The sequence below is a fragment of the Danio aesculapii genome, chromosome 11 (genome assembly GCF_903798145.1).
Source record: "Danio aesculapii chromosome 11, fDanAes4.1, whole genome shotgun sequence".
Classification (NCBI taxonomy): Eukaryota; Metazoa; Chordata; class Actinopteri; order Cypriniformes; family Danionidae; genus Danio; species Danio aesculapii.
The window spans coordinates 6,576,700-6,598,250 of NC_079445.1; the positions used below are offsets into that span (position 1 = coordinate 6,576,700).

General features: G+C 40.5%; 1 protein-coding gene across 3 annotated transcripts; it reads left to right on the forward strand.

Moving 5' to 3' along the window:
- The first annotated feature begins 618 nt into the window (after positions 1–618).
- nr2f6b (nuclear receptor subfamily 2, group F, member 6b) lies at positions 619–19,764 on the forward strand. Of its 3 annotated transcripts, none has more exons than XM_056468372.1 (5): positions 619–851; positions 2,049–2,429; positions 11,444–11,538; positions 11,690–12,265; positions 18,579–19,764. In XM_056468372.1, the coding sequence occupies exons 2-5, from the start codon at positions 2,161–2,163 to the stop codon at positions 18,851–18,853; spliced, it is 1,215 nt and encodes a 404-aa protein (XP_056324347.1). In that variant the 5' UTR covers positions 619–851; positions 2,049–2,160; the 3' UTR covers positions 18,854–19,764. The 3 variants fall into 3 exon arrangements, with proteins under 3 accessions (XP_056324347.1, XP_056324345.1, XP_056324346.1); XM_056468370.1 differs by having other exon boundaries at positions 2,079–2,429; XM_056468371.1 differs by lacking the exon at positions 619–851 and adding an exon at positions 892–1,996 and having other exon boundaries at positions 2,079–2,429.
- The last annotated feature ends 1,787 nt before the right edge of the window (positions 19,765–21,551 follow it).

The following is a 21,551-nucleotide window of genomic DNA, read 5'->3' on the forward strand; positions in this document are numbered from 1 at the left end:
ATGAGACGACCGAAAGATTTCTGTGAGCTTCCTCTACAGAGAGTGACCTAAAGAAGCTCTAAATCAGATTAACAAAGCAGCTCTAAGCTCTTCACTGCAGCAATACACCACATTTACAGCAGCTCAGCATAAACTGTCCTCCCAGAATACATCCGAGTAAAACCAAGACATTGTTTATAATAACAGATGATGATTGGTAGAATAATGACACACAGGGCCTGCTTATATTTTGGTTGTCACTGTCCAAGTTTGCTTGAGAAACTCAATCAAGTGTAAAAACTTTGATTTGTGGGCATTCGCTGTCATGCCATTTGGTTTGAATAATGCGATACTTGAATCACCTTATCGTTAGCTCCTGCTATAGAGATCTTCACTTTGGAAATCTTCACCCTTCCTAGATGTGTGCTAAATGCACCTATGGTCATCCCTTGAGGGGTTAACCGTGTGTGTGGTAATGCATTCCTGGTTGTTTGTGTAGAGTGGCTACAGCCCACTCACTGCTCTTTGACTCTATTACCCTTATAAGGAAGGCAGCACCATGGCAACCAGAGGGCTTGAATAGCAGTGTCAAATCCCTGAACACACAGACACACGCTCGCTCACCCTCCACTACTCAGAGAGAGAGAGAGAGAAAGAGAGAGAGAGAGAACAGAGCGAAGCTTGTTGGCTAGTCACCACAGACGCTCGGGTCAGCTGTCTCTCCTGACCGCTGGATCTCATGATTTACTGATGAATGGAGAAAGGCAAGGGACGGGAAGCAGCAAATGGTTAAAAGAGCTTTGCTTTGGCTCCTAGGAATGCTGAGGCCCCGGAGACCATACAGCTGGACAAACCGGCACTAACAAAACAAGGTACAGAAGGACTCTCTCTTAAATTTGCACTGATATTTTCTTCTGCAGAGCCAAAAGGTGCTACTGTAAGAACCAAGTAAGAAGAGGCTCAGGATTGTGTTGTTTTAATGATGACAGACCGAGGAACTTTCTTGAACTTTGATCCTTGAGGAACAGGGTGGGGGTGACTCTTGAGTGCTGTTTATCATTACCCAGGTTGCCGTCCTCATGTTTGTGACTCTGGCTTTCTTCTGTTTGGAAATCAACTCTTCACAAGCAGTGTAAATAAAGCAGTTTCCTTTGGATTATATGAAGGTTAGATAACCCTTAAGTTTATAGCTCAAAGGCTTCATTGCACAAAGGACTGGAGGGTTACAATTATTTACGGAAAAGAAAAGTAGACACAATTGGGATGACTGTTGGCATACAGTTAAAACCTGAACCATAAAATAATTACGATGTCTTAGTTGATTTAATAAGAGTTAGATGGGTCTTGTTTGAGTTCACAGACTTTGGTGTGTTCCGAGCACATGCTGAAAAACTCATCTGAAACTCTAGAGGACACACTTGTGGGATTAGTGGTGTGTTCTTACACGGAAATCCTTGGAACCTGGAGGCTTAATCTAACCTCTCTGTTTGATCTCTGTTTGATTTCATTGCTGTCCCTGAGAAGCAACAGAGACACTAAGAGATCTAATGTGATTTTTAGGTTATTAAATCCTGAAATAGACTATTTGATTCAAACCATCACAATTGACCTGCAATACCCTCTGCATTTCTAAACAGGGCTGCATGTTTCTTAGTACGGAAGGAACTGGTTTAACTTGTTGGTTACTAGGGGGCATGTCGAGTAGGTTTTCCCAGTGTAATGACACAGTGGCTGCTAGCTGAGAAAGAGTTTCATTTCATCCCCGTCTCTGAGCTGTGCAGCATGTGGATGAGCTCGTCTTTTCCCCTGAAGTCTGGGTGCGTTTATCTGTAATTTATAGTTTCCTGTGAAAAGGGCGAGGTAAGCTGTCCAACTCTCAGCTGCTCATTGATTCAAAGGAATCTTGGGATCTTCAGAGACTTTTTTGTGGTTAGAGGATAAGAAGAAACGCACTGGGATGAGTGTTCCCCTGACAGGATTTTGATATGACGTTTGGCGGCAAAAACATGTCAGCCTGGTAAGCTTCGGAGGTCTTCAGAGTGCTGCTAAATGTTTTTTTTCTCTCTCAGAGTCTGACTTCTTCGGCTTACTGTCTGCAGCTTAAAGGGATTCGCTCTGGGGCGGCTCTGAATTCTCGACGCAGGAAGGTTTCTCGAGCAGCTCCTGCTGGTGTACACAGAGATGGCCATGGTGAGCGGGGGATGGGCCAACCCCAACGGCAGTGCTAATGGACTCGGTGAGAAAGGTTACCTGCGGGGGGAGGAGGAGGGAAGCTCGCCCCAGGCAGGGAACAGCGATGTGGAAGGTGGCGAGGAGGACAAGGCCTGCGTGGTGGACTGTGTGGTGTGTGGAGACAAATCCAGCGGGAAGCACTATGGCGTTTTCACCTGTGAAGGGTGCAAGAGTTTCTTCAAAAGGAGCATCAGACGGAACCTCAACTACACGTGCAGGTGAGAAACCCACCCCAAACACATGTGTATTATCATTTCTATTGTTGAACACACAGGTTTACATTTTTTTCCGCATACATGAATGACTTGTGACTGCTCAGACACAACAGCCAATCGCTCGCTGTTTCCAGATGCAGCTCAGCAAAGGAATTTGGCTGAACTTTCGGTGAACTCTGCTAACCTCTTACTGACATTTTAATTAGAGTGTGTGTAAGTGAACATGAACGCAGTGATGAATCAGAGTCTGTAATAGAGGAGATTAATAATAGTAATTATGTTTTTGTATTAATCAAGGTTTGAAAGGTGTTGAGATTTAGATTTTTATTCCCAAGATGACTTTTTCCAAATTGTCCTAAGCAGTTACAATGCATGGATTTGCTAAGGGTTAGTGGTTATAGTGACAAATTAACCTGGAATTTTAAATATATATTTTTAGGCAGTAGTAAAGGGAAACTATTGCAATGCAACAAAGTTGAGCAAAACTGAAAAATATGTAAATAAACAAATGACATAATATCTACATATACATATATAGGTTATTTAACAACAGGACACTTTGGCCCTTTTTTCACCTGGTATTAACCCAATTTCAGAGTTCAGTCTAAATGCATTATCGTTTCCACCAGGTATTAACATGCATTCAAATTGTGACATGTTTCGACTGGGTCGTGACCGTTTACACTTAATCATACTCTTATACTGTACATTTTCATGCGTATGCTCAGTGTACTATTCAACTTTTGATCTGATTACCAAAACACGCAACAAACAAATCTTTATTTCCAGGTGTAAATAGGGCCTTAGGAAGTTGTTTGTTATTTATTTTAGCACAGCCACACTGATTAGCTCAGTAATGATCTCATTGTTAAAGACCTGGCCTAGGTAATCTTATATAGTAGACATTATACACTGTAAAATGATAAAATGACTGTTTTACTCAAACAGTATCTTTTCAGGTCCCATTTACACCTGATAATAAGATGCATTTTAGTAAATTGGATTACAAGCTGATGAAACACATTCCTATTTACTTGTCCACCTTTGACCTCTTCTTTGAGGTCAGGCATTCAGATATTTTCTGATTTTTCGATCTAATATTGTTTAAGCTTGCTCAAATTACTGTAATTATGCAAAAGCACAACATTAACAGCACATTAATGATTTTGTGCACAAAATAAAACATGAACATGAGTTTTTTTTTAAAAGAACTAAAATATTCCCTCAAATATCAGTGAAAAGTAACTGTTGAATTCTCGAGTAGGATCTATCTGCGCACTGCGAGAAAGAGGCGTAAAATGAATAGGCGTATCTTGCAGTACATTAGAGGTGTTACTTGAAGTTATGGAGACCCACATGTCAAAACAATGCTGTCAGCATAATGGCACTGTACATCCGTTATTAACATCTACACCTACTCCACACCTAAACCCAACCATCACCGTTATTAACATCTATACTTACCACAACCCTAAACCCAACCATCACCGTTATTAACATCTACACCTTCCCCAAACCTAAACTCAACCATCACAGTTATTAACATCTACACTTACTCAACTCTTAACCTAACCATCAGTTATTAAAGTCTGCCTCTTCCCCATACCTTAACCCAACCATCACAATTATTAATGTCTACACTTACTCCAACACTTAACCCAACCATCACAGTTATTAAAGTCTACACCTTCCCCACACCTTAACCGAACGATCCCAGTTATTAACGTCTACACTTTCCACAAACCTTAACCCAACCATCCCAGTTATCAACACCTACACCTACTCCAAACCTTAACCCAACCTTCACAGTTATCAACACCTACTCCAAACCTTAACCCAATCTTCAGTTATTAACATCTACACTTACTCCAATCCTGAACCCAACTATCACACTTATTAACGTCTGCACTTACTGCAACTCTTAACCCAACGATCCCAGTTATTAACGTCTACACCTTCCTCAAACCTTAACTCAACCATCACAATTATTAACGCCAACACCTCCTCCATCCCTTAACCCAACCATCAGTTATTAATATCTACACCTTGTCCAAACCTTAACCCAATCATCACAGTTATTAATATCTACACCTTCCCCAAACCTAAACCCAATCATGACAGTTATTAATATCTACACCTTCCCCAACCCAAAATCTAACCATCGCAGCTATTAACGTACAGCCGTGAGTTGCGGAGGCTTTCATACGTCACACATTCACCATTATACTGTTATTTGCAACCACAGGGGCAACGCATGACATGTCTGACAACATCATGGCACAACTGTCATGACAAAACGGATGAAGTCAGCGAGTTGCATGGTGGAGTTGCTAAAGGAATGAATATAATAATATATCAAATTAATTGGTTGTGGATAAATTTGGAGAATACTCATGAAAACATTTGGTGAAAATGTTCTGTGGTAAGTATTTCCGCCATCTTGCCAACAACATCTCGTGCATGGTTCAATGGGATCGCGATAACTGCAAGTTACACCTCTCTAACTTACTACAAGTTACGCCCCTTCATGTTACAGGGGTCTTGCAGTCCGCAGACAGATACACTTGGAATTTTCTGTCATTTATTTTAATTCCATTGACAGTTATTAATAAATAGTTACAAATGGATTTTATTGAGGCATCACAATTAGCAGCAGCTTTTAATTCTTTTCTGAATAGCCCCAAAACTACACTGTAGCCTGTGGGTTTTTGTTAGACTTAGAAGAGTATGTGAGCATTCACTTTTTCCATTTTTTCCACTTTCAAATTAGACCACTACCCCTGGAAGTGGTCAAAAGTGGACAAGATCAAAACGTTTTAGACCCCTTGTATACCTGCTTTTAACATCTTCTACTTGTTGAATAAAAATGTATCCTAAATCCAGGCGGAAATCGTGTCTCGATTGACAAATTGACAGTAGCTATGTTTCCATCTACCTATTTTTATGCGCATTTTGCAACCCAGGCTCATTCTGAGAACGTAGTCCCGGGGACGTTTCTGGAGACCGCGAAATACGTCCCAGGAGGTATGTATTTTTACAGTTTTTGTTTTCGCGAATTCGCGAGAGGCCGCTGTGCGCGCTTTTTCCCGCGCCGTTCTCGTGTAAACCCGCTAGAGGCTGCTGTCGAACGACCTTCCGCCTGTCTGCCTGGATGACAGAATGATTGACCGTGCGACCGGCCAATCGGCTGACCCACCCTCCTCCGTCCCTAAACCCAACCAACGACGATTCAAAAAAGCCGTCCAGAAAAAGAAAAGCCCTCGTCTGATTTTTACCACGTTTTCAGATGTTGACCACATTCTCACCCTGTGACGAACTTGTTCGCTTCATTTTTTGGAATTTGTTTTGTTTTCTTACCTGATTTCTGGAACCGCTCTTCCCCGGACTCGAACCCGTTCGTCGCCGTCGTGGTCAGCCCCTCTCTGCGCCTCGAGTCCGCCAGAGTACACAAAGAGCTAACCGGACAAACTGGTTGCAGCGGGAAAGCCCTCCACACGGAGGCGAGCGGCCGGCTGGCCGGCCGGCAAGCGCCGAAAGGAACGGCGTCACACCGCCCCGCAGCGTTCGCTTAAAAAAATGAAATGCCTCCGTATGTACCCCCGGCTACGTATTTCGCGGTCTCCAGAAACGTCCCCGGGAATACGTTCTCAGAATGAGCCTGGGTTGGCATTTTGGATATGCGCATAAAAACCGCTTGGTGGAAACGCCAAGATGCACAAAAATTTTAGAGAAATAAAACGTATCCGCATAACAGAGTAGGACAAACTTTTTACTCGATAAGATGCGCATAATCTACGATGGAAACAGTTTTACCAAACAAATTCCAGTATGTGTATTAAAAAAGTCATGTGATTTTGTTATGAGATCATGTGATGAAAAAAAATATGTGTGAATGGATAAACCAGTAGGCTGAGCACACTGTAAAACATCTGAAATGTTGTTTTGATCATTCTAAAATGGCTCAATCATTTCAGTATTAGTGTTATTATATTATTAATGACCTCCAGAATCCTGTGCTCCGCGTGTTCTGATTGAATCGTTGGATGGAAAGGCTGCTTAATTCGCACATCTTTTACAATATTCATGTTTTGTACATACATTTAATTCGCATCTTTGGATGGAAACATAGCTAGTGCTACCTTTAAATGTCACATGTGATATGAACAAGCTTTAAATCACTTTCTTAGAAACACTTTTTTCAAACTATAGCTCAGCCTTGGCAGTAGCTCAGAACAAAAACAACCTGTTGGAGAGTTTACATTCTGACACATATAAAAAAGACAACAGAAATCAAGCTAACCAGCAGCATTTGCATTCACATTCTTTGAATATACTTCAGCTCTTAGGTTAAAACACAGATTGGATGTCAGCATGCCTTTTCAACAGTTGAACATCTAATTATGAGGAATTCTGGTAACTAAGGCTTGCTAATTTTAATCTTTCACAATAATTGCAAACAGGCATCGAAAAACATCCACTGCATGTCATGGTAGCAATATGCTACATCTTCATTTCCCTTTAAACAACAATAAAAAAGTGCTTTTACAGCTGAATGTTGCACAAAGATACAGTACATGGCAGACGAAGCACAATTGTGCATGTTGTGTGTATAATTGGCCTCTTGCAGAGGATCTAACATTAGCTCTGCTGCCATGGGAACTTTAGGAATGAGTGAACAGAACTGCGTCCTTTGTGTTTGTGCCAAGGTTTCGCCATAATTTACCTGGGAATCACTTGAGAGCTCTTCACGTATGACAGCTCACAAGGATAGAGAGTAATTCACTAAATGGTCAAAAGATTGAGTAATATTTATTGGATTATAACAATGCACCCAAAATTAATGTGGTATTTACTGTAGAGTTAGAAATTCACTGGCTTAAAATTTGAAGGTCACAGGATTTTACAACCACTCACATTTGTTCATGCAATTAGGTCTATTTTTAATCATTGATATTCTGTACTGTGCATTATGGATCATTTTAAACTGCTTTTAGGCATTATGAAAATTAATTATGGTGGCTTGAAAAGTCTACATCGGATTGTCCTACAGACTTCTAACTGGACTCATTTAACTCAGTCTAGCCAGCAGCCAATAACTGATAGCTTTTTAACTTACTAGCCACTCCCTAGCAACCACTTACAGCACCCTAGCAACTGTCCCATAGACTTCCATTGTAAAAGACTGCCATTGACTTAACATTGGATCAACCTTTGTGAGCTCATAACTCTGCATCAAACTGTCCTACAGACTAGAGTCTGACCTCATTCAACTCAGTCTAGCCAGCAGCCAATCACCGATTACCTTCAAACTTACTAGCCACTCCCTAGCAACCAATTTCAGCACCCTAGCAACTGTCCCAGAGACTGTGACTAGCTATTCTAACACATGCTAACAGTTTTAACATCCTACTGACATGCTAATCTTGCTAGAAAGGTGCTAGCAACACAATAGTGACATGCTAGTCATGCTAGTAACATGCTAATTCATGCTAGAAACATGCTAGTAACATGCTAATTCATGCTAAAAAACATGCTAGTAACATGCTAATTCATGCTAGAATCAAGCTAGTAACATGCTAATTCATGCTAGAAACATGCTAATAACAAGCTAATTCATGCTAGAAACATGCTAGTAACATGCTAATTAATGCTAGAATCATGCTAATTTATGTTAGCAACTGCCTAGCAACCACTCAGAATACTTTAGCAACCGCCTAGCAACAACCTGGCAACGCCTTAGCAACCACTCAGAACACCCTAGCAACCACCTAGCAACACCTTAGCAATGACCTAGAATACCATAGCGACCGCCTAGCAACAACTTAGCAACAACCTAGCAACACCTTAGCAAGCACTCTGAACAACCAAGCAACTGCCTACCAAGAAACATGCCAATCTATACTAGAAACATGTTAACATATATGTACTTATCTATGCCGACTGCTTCAGTTATTTACACTTTAAAACGACTTCAAACTTTTAGACTCGGCTTTTCAAGCCACCATAAAGTTTGTCCTCAAACTTTAATATCTAATTAACATAGTAACATAGTCACATTAACCACAGTACAAATACATGTAGTATGAGTGAATTAGATAAAATAAATTGTCCATAAGGGGTGCTTGGTGGCTCAGTGGTTAACACTGTCGCCTCACAGCAAAAGCAACCTACTGGTTTGAGTGCTGGCTGGGCCAGTTGGCATTTCTGTGTGGAGTTTGCATGTTCTCCCAGTGTTGGTGTGGGTTTTCTTCAGGTGCTCCGGTTTACCCCACAGTCCAAAGACATGCTGTATAAGTGAATTGAATAAACTAAATTGGTTGTAGTGTATAAGGGTGTTTGTGAATGCGGGAGTGTATGAGTGTTTCCCAGTACTAGGTTGCGGCTGGAAGGGCATCCACTGTGTAAAACATATGCTGGAACAGTTGGCATTCAACTGTGGCGACCTCTGAATTAGAGACAAAACCGAAGGAAAATGAATGAATGAATGAATGAATTTGTCCAAAGTGTGTGAATGTGTGTAAATGGGAGAGTGTGTTGGTGTTTTCCAGCTCTGGGGGTTGTAGGAGTTAGTATATTTTCAAGGTTGGGTTGAAGCAAAACAGATGTCAGCCAGTAAAACCTGTGCCCGAGTAATTGGTAGATCATTCTGCATTGGCGACCTCTGATGAAAGAAGGTATTAGCCAAACGAAAGTGATTGAGTGAATATTACAGTCAATTGATAATTAGTGGATTTGTTTAAAATTGTGATTGTCTTTAGCCATGTTTCCATTCACCTATTTTTAGATATGTGCATAAAAAAATGGTTGATGGAACAACAAGTTGCGCATAAATTTTGATAATGCACATTGTTACGAAATTTAGGTCTAGGGATGTGACCGTAACAGAAAATGAATGATTGGTGGTGGGTGATGTGCAATGGCTGGAAAAAGAGTGAGATTGATTACTCCTCTCCTCAAACAGAATTTCTAGAGACTTAAACAAGGTCAAATCAAGAAAAGAGAAGTTTTTACATATCAAAATATAACAAAGAAAACAGGGTATTAATTCAAAAGGGGGCAAGGCCAAAACAACAAACAAAAACAAGCCAACTCCTAATATGAACTCTTGCTAATCTGAAATAAAAAGAAACAATACATAAACTAACTCCCTCTACTAACATAAACAGGAGAAAACCGATTCAAAACAAAAATGGCACCCACCTTCCTACTTAACCCTCAAAACAAACAAACAAACAAAGCAAACAAACAAACCAACCAGACTCACTTCTCTTTGGGTGAATTATAGGGATGGCTGACGTGAAACTGACGTTTCGACACTGTGTCGACATCCCGAAGCGCAAGTGTTTCGAATCACTGTACTGAAGCATGATCCGAAACACCCAGGTCACGTGACTAAAGTGTTTCGAAACACCTGGTCACGTGACTAAAGCGATTCAAAGCATCGATCAGTTCAGAAGCGTTTCGAGACTTGGAAAATCTGCATTTGACTGATAGGGTCAACCTTATGCTTATGTCACGTATGGCCTAGTGGATTGTGCGTGTGCATGTTGTTACAGACTTCATATGACTTTTGAGTTCGAATCCCGACTTGTACAAATACTCCAAAATCGTGATTTTATGTATTTTAATCATGTTACTGTTTATGGAGTAGTCTGGATATGATACAGCTGCTGATATGCCATCTGATAAGAATCATTTTTGTAACTGTAAAACAATAATTAATATTTTACAGTACTGTGATGGTTGGGTTTAGAGTTGTGGTAGACGTTAATAAAATACAATAAATGGGAAATTTAATGAATAATATAAATAACTCTTGTTAACTTCTGTCCACAACTGTATCTGATCTATCAACAACCCTGTTTTATGACCGAAACAAGCTATATTTATTCACAAAGTGTTTACTCGGATGTCAGACCAATGTTGAAACAAAACGATACACAAACAAAGCATCTCAAACTGATTTTAAAGCATTTCAAAATAACTGTATCAGCCTGGATTCGACCCAACAATCCCCGCGTGGAAGTCTGGAAGCCTAACCACTCCACTATTTCACTTGTGTATTTGAGCTTACAAAGTGGGGTTTAATACCTCAATTTGCTCAACTGTTCTTTGCTGAAATTGTTCCAGTGCAAGACATAAAAATGACCACTAGGCGTCACTGTAGAGTGGGGTTTCGAAACGTTTCGAAGCTTCGACACATTTGCTTCAACTGTTTCAGTGTTTCACGAAGCCTCGCTTTGCCCACCACTAGTGAATTATTAGATGTTAACAACAAGATCGCTGAAAGTAGAAGTTTGACTTAAATAGTTTCACCACACTGTAAATATTGAAGTCAAGTCAAATCAAATTTTGAAAGCTCTAACAAACACAAGGTCTTGTATGTGGAGAAAAGTTCAGCCACTGCACGATCTAGCCACCACCAACAGTGGTTTGAAGTGTAGATCATGTTAAATAGTCTTGCTCCTCTCCCAACAGCCAATCACTGGAAAGATCCAATGATCGCTATCAGGTGGACACAATTACCTGCAGGGAGAGAGAGAGAGAGAGAGAGACACACAGAGAGAGAGAAAACAAGCACTTTGTGCACACAAAAAGATACGTCTCAGGACGTAACACACATAAAAAGCATAAACTTTTTATTTGACAAGATGCGTATGAAGTTCGATGGAAACACTTTTACCAAACAAATTCATTGTGTGTCCGCATTGCATTCTGAGGCGCAAGTCGTTTATTAAATAAGAAAAATATTCACGCAGCTTCTCCTACCTCAATAAACTCCATATTTACTGCTGATATTTGCTACCAGTTAAATATAATTCGCATCTTTGGATGGAAACATAGCTTTCAACTGTGAAGAGGGTATATAAATACTAGTGTTTTTTCAAATTGAAACAAACAAAAAAAAAGTGTGAGGTTAACAACTCAATATATATTTTTAATTCTACTAAAAAGTCTTAAATACTGTTCCTCTTATACGTTATATCATCTCAAAGGTATCTATCCTACATTTACAGATCAAACAGAGAATGCCAGATTGATCAGCATCACCGTAACCAGTGTCAGTACTGCCGTCTGAAGAAGTGCTTCCGGGTCGGTATGAGGAAAGAAGGTCAGCAAACCCATAGTAAACCATTTATATTATAATATTTATATCTATTTATTTAATTATTTTTAACTCTTGTGTCATGTTACTTGCATTATCCAGAAAAAGGTTATCTGTTTGGATCATTGTACTGAGTTTCCCCCCTTATTATTTCCAGCTGTTCAGCGTGGCCGAATTCCTCCATCCCACGCAGGCGTCAGCCCAGCCTCCATGGTTGGAGCAGGTGGTGATGTTGGAGGAGGTCCAGGCATGGGTGCTGATTTCTTCAATGGTCAGCCAGTGTCTGAACTCATCTCTCAACTACTGAGAGCAGAGCCGTACCCCAACAGCCGTTATGGAGCCCAGTGTGGCCAGCAGCTCCCGGGCGCCAACAGCTCCATGATGGGCATTGACAATATATGTGAGCTTGCAGCCCGGCTGCTGTTCAGCACCATAGAGTGGGCCAGGAATATTCCCTATTTTCCTGACCTGCCAGTCTCGGAGCAGGTGGCCCTTCTAAGGCTCAGCTGGAGTGAACTGTTCATCCTGAATGCAGCTCAGTCGGCGTTACCCCTGCACACGGCCCCTCTGCTGGCAGCTGCTGGGTTTCACTCCTCCCCTATGCCCGCTGACCGCGTCGTGTCCTTCATGGATCAGGTGCGGGTCTTTCAGGACCAGGTGGACAAGCTGACACGACTACAGGTGGATTCTGCTGAATACAGCTGTCTGAAAGCCATCGCTCTGTTCTCACCAGGTGAGAGATACACTCCAAAAGTACCATATTATAAAATACATCAAGTAGGGTTGCACGATATTGGAAAAAACTGACACAGCTATATTTTCTATATATATTGCGACAATATGACTGATAACTCTATTTGGAAAGAATTCATAACTTTAAATTGATGGTCTTGATATTGTGGGGAAGTTAATCTGCATAAAATATAATAAACATATTATAAGCATGAAGGAATAAATTACAATAAAGATACAAGTTAAACAAACATTGATTTCTGGAGTTTTCTGGAGAGTCTTAAATGTTTTAAGGTTCCGATATTAGATCAAATGTAAATAGTCACAACATTTCTCTGTAGTAGTGAAATAGCGGCTCGTGTGCTGTGCCGCCTTCACTCGCCCTCGCGCCTCTGTCCTTCGCCATAGTATTGCGACACCGCACATAGGAGATAAATGACGTCAGTACGTAATAACCCGTTATGATCTATTACTGAACCGATGTCGACCATTTTGACACCTCTAGTAACGAGTAACGATGCAGCTCATAAAAAATCAATCGGAGTAAAAGTATTAAACTCATCGAAAATATGTACTTAAGTAAAAGTGGAAGTAGGAGAAAAAAACAATACTCCAGTAAAGTACAGATACTGCCTTTTAGTACTTAAGTACAGTAGTGAAGTAGTTCTACTTCGTTACTATACATCTCTGAAAATAACTGGATAAAGTAGTCCAAATTTGAAGCAGATCAAAACTTCTCATCAAAGTTGTCCTAAAACTATTCAACGACATCTATTCTTGGCTTTTCTTGAATTTAGAACTATAGTCTTCATTGTAGAAATAATTAAATGCAATTATTCTTTGCTAAAGCTACACATTTGAAAACTTTTAGTGCCAAAATTTGCTTTAAAATCTTACATAGTCACATGCAGGCCTAAAAAAAGCTGCGTTTTCTGGTTAATTACAATCACTTCTCATCATTGCAGATCCTGCAATGTGACTATTGCAGATTTGTACATTGTGATATCGATGCTCAGGGGCGTAGCGGACATTTTAAAAGTGTGGGGGGCGGCTGTATGAGATCATATGTTTATATAATTATTAATCACCTGTTTCTAAATGGTCTGTCTCTAAAAGTGAGGGGGACGGATCCACCCCCCCCCCCAACACCCTGCCCCCCCAACAGTGTAGATTACACCCGTGATGCACAATATATCGTTTCAGCATCGATATCGCAATGTACGAATATGCAATAGTCACATGGCAGGATCTGCAATGTTGACTTGCGATTATTATTAAAATGATAGGATTATCATATCATTATATTACATAGAATATTATAAAATTAAGTGGTATGTGAAAAGACTAATAAATAGTTGTTAGAAACCTCAGTACATGTGTGGTCATCAGACTGCTTCTCCACAACAAGCGGGAGGAAAATCACAAGACTGTCTCAGAAAAATAATTTCAGAAATGGAATTGCAGAAACTTCATTTTGCATAATATTGGCATCAAATTCAAAACATATACTCAGGAGATGTGTAGTTTTTGACATTACTTTTCTGTATTGTTTCAGGACTAATTTCATGTATTGGTTGATGAAATAATAAAATGTTTAGTTCGTTGCATTTTTTTTTTACATTACTTGGGCATCGATTTTTTTTCAGTTTGCGCATTATAAACTCTAGATGATGGATAATAAAGCCCAAAGTGTCTTTGTTCCAAAGATAAATGAACTGTGAATGTAGACCAAATTATTCAGCAACTGTTAATGTTTTAGTTTGAGAAGGTCAGTTTTGAGAAAAATGTGAAATATAAACTCATGAAACATTTGGGTTCAAGTCATATTTTTTTTAGTACATTACATTAATGTTTTCCTGTGTTTGTTTATGGAAAAACAAATATTGAACACAATACATTTTTTTTCTCATGGCTTAATAATGTATAACTTTATATTTTTGAGCATGTAACGTCCCCTTTTACCTCAAAGTGTCTTCTTTCCAATCATACATAATTCGTGTTTGTAGCTAACTGGAGTCAGGAGCTGTTACTATAAAAATTAGGTAGGTATAAATCCCCAAAAGTGAGTGCTGGGTAACGCAAATGCAAACAAATGCACTAAAACCACTAAGAACACCTTAGTAACATGTATTCAGAAGATGTTAGGGTCTCACTTTATTTTGATGGACCATTTGATGAATTTAGGTTACACTGCATCTACTTGCCAACTTATTCTCATTAGATTATAAGTATACTGTTAAGTTAGGGTTGGGGTAAGTTGACATGCACTTGCAAAGTTTCTTATAGTCAGTTAAATGTCTGTTGAAGGAGCAGTGTCAACAGATATTAAGCAGACAGTCCACTAATACTCAAATGGACCATCAAAACAAAGTGTGTATCAGAATAGGTTTTCATATTTCAACATACTACAACTACTTAAATCATTTTAGGAAAGGCATAGCAACATGCTCAAACTGTAATAAAAGCATAGCTACGTGCTAAAACCTTCATGAACAAGTCAGTAAGCACACATAGCAACATGCTAAACCTCTCAAAACACGTTAGTGAAGACATAAGATCATGAAACCTTTCATAACAGATTAGTAAGCATGTAACAACATGCTAAAAACCTCCCAAAACACATAAGTGACATGGACTTAACATTTCAGAACACATGAGTAAAGACAAGCTACATGCTAAATCCTTTCAGAACATGCACAGTAACATTAGTTATGCATAACAACATGCTAAAACCTTTAAGAACGTTTTCATTGGTAAAGCAAGATACATACTCAAAACCTGTTCTTATCTCATTTCATTTTATATGTGAACATGCTGTCCCTACTGAAAAAAACAGCTTAAACCAGCCTAGGCTGGTTATCTGGTTTTAGCTGGTCGACCAGCCTGGTTTTAGAGGTGTTTCGGCCGTTTCTAGGCTGGTTTCCAGGCATTTCTTGCCTGGTCTTAGCTGGTCAGGCTGGAAAATGACCAGCTAAAACCACCTTGACCAGCTTAGCCAGACTGGAAGCCCAGCCAATACCAGCTATGTCCTGCTTAAACCAGGCTGGTCAAGCTGGATTTAGCTGGTCATTTTCCAGCCTGACCAGCTAAGACCTGGCTGGAAATAGCTGGAAACCAGCCTGGAAATGGCCAAAACCCCTCTAAAACCAGGCTGGTCAACCAGCGAAAACCAGCCAACCATCCTAGGCTGGTTTAAGATGGATTTTTCAGCATGGGTATACAGTGAGTAGACCTATGTGTGAGTAAACTTATAGAAGTATTCCACATGTGTTATCCAACTACATTGTGATGGAGGATTAAGTGAATTTAGTGGAGGATTTAAAAGTATGCTTTACTCAAAACATGTCATAACACAACTGTATATAACAAGATGTTGGTTAAAGTATTGTGGTGAGGTATTTCGAACATGCTTTAAAATTGTGGCATTTCAGAAAACTGGGCTGTATTGTCATAGATTTTCAAAACATAAAAAAATCAACAGTGTTCAGTATCCACATGGATAATGCCATTGCAGCCAAAGGACAGCAACGCCAGTGAGCTCACCCCACACCAGAATTAGGTGGTGAGGAGAGACCATGATTACAGTGAACGGAATTATTAGGAGACCTGGGTCTATGTAAAGGTCAATGATAAGAATCTAGCCAGAACTTCAGTCACTACACTGGGCTATTAAGTCCTCCATAGACACTTCCAAGAGCTACCTGGTTTTCCCAGGTGGTCTCCAATACAAGTACAGACCAAACTCAACAATGCTTAGCATTATTGAGTTACGAAGTGGTATGGTAAGAGACGTCGCTAGCAATTTTGTGGAAAAAATATGAAGTTGGGCCCCCTGGTAGTACTGTTAATACTAATGAAGCAGATCTCTGGGGGTTCCCAAAGTGTGGGGACCTGGCCTAACTTTCCTCCGCTTATCAGTGCTTCTTAATATGGGAGTGCTAAATCTAGTCATAATGCCTTAGTGCAGGGGTAACCAAACTTGATCCTAGAGGGCCAGTGTCCTGCAGAGTTTAGCGCCAACTCTAATCCAACACATCTGAACAAGCTAATCAAGGTCTTAATAGGTACTAGGTATATACTTACTAGGTATAGGCAGATGTGTTGAGGCGAGTTGGAGGTAAATTCAGCTGGAACACTGGTCCTACAGGACCAAGATTGGTGACCCAGTGGGTATTGCATTAGTCAGTCTTCACAGAATATAATAGTTTAGTTAGTAAGTTAGTACTTTTAAATGTATTATTACAGGGGTGTCCAATCTTGTTTCTGGACTTCTACCTTCCAGCAGAGTTCAGCTCCAACCCTGATCAAAACAACTAAACTAACTAAAGATGTACCGGGACATTTCCTGGTGGCCTGACGGTCAGTGGTGAATCTGGCCTGCCCAACCTCATTCCCCCTCCCACCCGGTCTTCATTACCAATTTTAGTTTTAAAACGCATAAGTTTTGATACGGTTACGCCATCCGTCCACACTACACTGGAGTTTTCGAGCGCTTATTTTGGAGATGCTAGTGTTTTGGAAACACTGAAGAGGCTGTTTTGGTTTTAAAACGCTGCTGCTCTGTCTCAGTGTGGACGGGGGAAAACTGAGAAATCTGAAACGGAGGCATGGCTGCAGACATTCGCCTCTCTGATTGGGGCTTTTTCCTCAATATTAAGTAGCCTACGCACAGTTCAGTCTTGCATCCTTTTCTTGCAAGTTCAGACTTCGCAAGTTTGATAGGTAAAACAAACTCCCGAGGACACGTCGGGTAAATCTTCAAAGGGAACAGTGTACTCTGTAACCTCATTCACATCACCCTGGCTACAGTGTTTCACTTTCTCGACAATAAAATGAAAACATAATATAAGGAACTGCCTATTTTCATTTTGATATTAACAGACAGCAGAAATGTTGAGGTGTTGTGTAGCTTTATATATACACACACACACACACACACACACACACATATATATATATATATATATATATATATATATATGACCGTCATCTTCACTGTATGCATATTTATAACAAAACGGAGCCTATAACATTACTGCCTCATTCATTCATTTTCATTGAAAATACGAAACATACCCTGTCTTTTGCTGAATATCAGTTTAATAATCAATAATGGCCATTATAAAAGTATAACGTACATTAAGTTTATATTATAGGAAATAAAGGCGAGCAATGTGCAGATTCAGTGTACGTGGTTACATTAATTCAGATATTAACTTACTTATCTTTGCTCTCAGCCAAAACACATGACCTTAGAACAAGTAATAGATTCAAAAGACCAAAGTCGGGGAATATGTCGTTAGATATAGACAACAAGATGAATTAAATATCACGTTTCCCAAATATAGTGAGATTAGATCCCTTGTTAGATCCTTGATGAACAGTCCGACCACACAGCTCTTATATGGGTTCATGAGCTCAAAGCACGCTGCAGTCCATGCCAGAGTGTGAGTGTGTGTGGTCACGTGATGTTGCAGTGTAGTATGGACGGAGAGTTGTTCAGAAACGCTGGGTGAAACGTCAGTGTGGGTGCTGATCATTTTATTCTAAAACGCCGTTTTAAAACTAAAACGTATTAGTGTAAACGGGGCCCTATTGTCAACGCTTTACGGAGTGCGTGTCTAAAATTGGGGCTAACACGATCGTCATAGCAGCATCAGCCAATGAAATTAGTCTGCAATCGGCTACTGTCTGAGCTGGGGTATCTGCATAAATCGATCTGATTGGCTGACGCTTCCGTTGGTGCTTAAAAAGCGGAGAAATTCCCAACTTCTGCAGCAAGCAACACCGCTGACTTAAGACTGGTTTATACTTCTGCGTTGAGTGACCGACATGACCCACAGCCCATGCCGTGCATTTATAGTTCTGCACGCTGTTTGTCGCTGACGGCCATGGTGAGGGCTATGCGTTCACGCACAGGCTGCGCCAGAGCATACATGAGCGCTGGACGCAGAAGTATAAATCAGCCTTTAGATCTCCAGAAACTTCCATTCTTACACATACAAATGTGGCAGACCAGAAACGCAAGTTCATGCAACAAGTTTAGCATGTTTAGTCCCACCCCTTTTCGCAGCGTATGACAGAATTTTGCAAGCTTAAACTCTCCAGAAACATCTCCAGATTGGGCACCCCTGTTTTATTTTATGTTAATACTACAGTATATTAGTTTGTTAGCATACTTAAATGCTAGTCTACTTACTGCTTTCAGTTAGCCCAGTCTGGCCAAGTATTTTTCTTTCTGAAAACAATGTCTAACGACCGCTGCGTTTGCTGTTGTGATTTGAGCCGTGTTGTAAATTCTGTGTTTCTTGCAGATGCATGTGGGCTGTCGGATCCGGCGCATGTCGAGAGCCTGCAGGAGAAAGCACAGGTGGCCCTGACCGAGTACGAGCGCATACAGTATCCAGGCCAGCCCCAGCGCTTCGGCCGGCTCCTGCTGCGACTGCCCGCCCTGAGAGCCGTTCCTGCCAACCTCATCTCTCAACTCTTCTTCATGCGGCTGGTTGGCAAGACGCCAATCGAAACACTAATCCGGGACATGCAGCTCTCTGGAAGCTCCATCAGCTGGCCGTATGCGCCTGGACAGTAGACGAACAATCAGAGGACTTATTCCCATGTCCCATCTCAGGCTGCTCCCATGATTCCACAGTAACTGTGCGGATAGATGTTGTGTGTGGGCTTTGTCGATCGTGTGTATATATATATATATATATGACTAAAGGTGGATGACACATATGTTCCTATGCAGTTTTATTGAGCCATCCAGTACCAGGATACCTCACGTTTTTGGTCATGAGCATCAACAAATTCTCTCAAAAAACATTTGACAAGCTGAATGATAAACAAGGACTGATTACGAAGTCAGCTGGTATTTGATCCAAAGCTTTAAAAGGAGAATTTATAATACCTTCTTTTTGAGAGCATAGCGAACTACTTTAAAGCTAGTGTAGATTAAGTGTACATTAAGAATCTTTATAACAGACAGCATTTGTGAGTCAAAAATGTTGGGATGAATACTTGAAAAATCAGTGAATGGCTATATTTGGAATGGGATACTAGCATACTCCACACTACTGTATACTGCTTTATATTAAAAATTGTATGTCAAAATATGCAACATTTCATGTATCAAACAGTACTATGCTACACTGCACTTACGTGACCTCATGATATTGCATGTTTATGCTGTGCTACACTTAGGATACAGTAATCTGTGCAGTGTTGCTCAGGTTATGTTTTGCATATTTTGGCAAATGGTCATCCAGGTATTATATGCATACAGATACATACTATGCACAGTGAACCTACTATATATTGCAGAGATCTTAAGAGTAGTATGTTAGTATGCTGTTCTGAACATAGTCTGTGTCCTCGATTGTCCTATTTAAACAGGTTTAGTGAATTTTTCATTGGGGTGGAGACATTGTTCGAAGTTTTACATTGCCGACAGTGGGAAGTAATAAGTATTTTTGCATAATAAAAATAAAAAGAATAAAACAAGCTCTAATGTGAGAAGAATGTTTATGACGAACATGCATTTTCAGTAAGAACTGCTTGTGGAAAATGTAGAGAAAATGACATACTTAAAAAAAAGTACTTGTAATTAAAATAGGGTGACATGGTGGCACAGTGGTTAGCACTGTTGCCTCACAGCAAAAAGGTCGCTGGTTTGTTCCGGCTGGGTCAGTTGGCATTTCTGTGTTTGCATGTTCTCCCCATGTTGGCATGGGTTTCCTTCGGGTGCTCTGGTTTCCCCCATAGTCCAAAGACATGTGGTATAGGTGAATTGAATAAACTAAATGTTTGTGTTTGTGTGTGTGTGTGTGTGTGTGTGTGAATGAGTGTGTATGGATGATTCCCAGTACTGAGTTGCAGCTGGAAGGGCATCCGCTGTGTGAAACATATGCTAATAATTAATAATAATAATTCCTTACATTTATATAGTGCTTTCAAGAGACTCAAAGTGCTTTATACAATGGGGGGAATCTCCTCATCCACCACCAGAGTGCAGCATCCACCTGGATGACGTGATGGCAGCCATATTGCGCCACACCACACACCACCCACCAGCTAATTGGTGGAGAGGAGACAGAGTGATGAAGCCAATTATGATATGGGGATGGTTAGAGGCCATGATGGACAAAGGGCAGTGGGCAAATTTTGGCCAGGATGGCGAGGTTAAACCCCTATTTTTTTTCGAAAGACATCCTGGGATTTTTAATGACCACAGAGAGTCGGGATAACGTCTCATCCAAAAGATGGCGCTCACTGAGCAGTATAGAGTCCCCATTAATCTACTGGGGCGTTAGGACCTACATAGACCACAGGTTGAGCTCCCTCTGCTGGCCTCACTAACACCACTTCTGGCAGCATCCTAGCTTTCCCATGTAGTCTCCCATCCAGGTACTGACCGGGCGCAGCCCTGCTAAAGCCTGGCTCACACTTTTTATAATCCTGAACGATTGTAGCACGTCAGACTGGGCGAACATGGCTCCCATGTCACACTGTAACATCTCAGCCATCATAATGTCAGACTGAACGACAATGAAATTGCACCAAACACGGAAGAAAACTCCCCTGGTGTTTGACGTCATCCACCTGTGACACTTTCACTATCCCGCGTTCTGCAATGATTTATTGGGTAATTTAATAGATAACATAAACAATTCTAGGTACATCTGCTGTTTTTACCTTACTGTGATGGTTGGGTTTAGGGTTGGGTGGGGGTAGATGTTAATAAAATACAATAAATGGGAAATTTAATAAATAATAGAAATAATTCTTGTTAACTTCCGGCAGCAACCAAATCCGATCTAGCAACAGCCATTTCCCCTCAGTCATTTGAATTGTCGCATGGATTGCATCATCTGATTCTCCGCTCCTATTGGTTATGGACTTTTTTCCTAACAAAATTAAAATGAAAATTCAAATGCTTGAAAGATCAAATGATAAATCAAATGCTCAAACTGACATCGCAAATGGTGAATCAAATCCTCAAACTGACATCGCAAATGGTGAATCAAATCCTCAAACCGACATCGCAAATGGTGAATCCAATCCTCAAACCGACATCGCAAATGGTGAATCAAATCCTCAAACCGACATCGCAAATGGTGAATTAAATCCTCAAACCGACTCAGCAAATGGTGAATCAAATCCTCAAACCGACTCAGCAAATGGTGAATCAAATCCTCAAACCAACTAAGCAAATAGTGAATCAAATCCTCAAACCGACTCAGCAAATGGTGAATCAAATCCTCAAACCGACATCGCAAATGGTGAATCAA

Coding starts and splice junctions, on each gene's coding strand:
- nr2f6b (XM_056468372.1), top strand. CDS start 2,161: ATGGCCATGGTGAGCGGGGGATGGGCCAACCCCAACGGCAGTGCTAAT. Junction 11,539..11,689: donor GGTCGGTATGAGGAAAGAAG/GTCAGCAAACCC, acceptor TATTATTTCCAG/CTGTTCAGCGTGGCCGAATT. Junction 12,266..18,578: donor CATCGCTCTGTTCTCACCAG/GTGAGAGATACA, acceptor TGTTTCTTGCAG/ATGCATGTGGGCTGTCGGAT.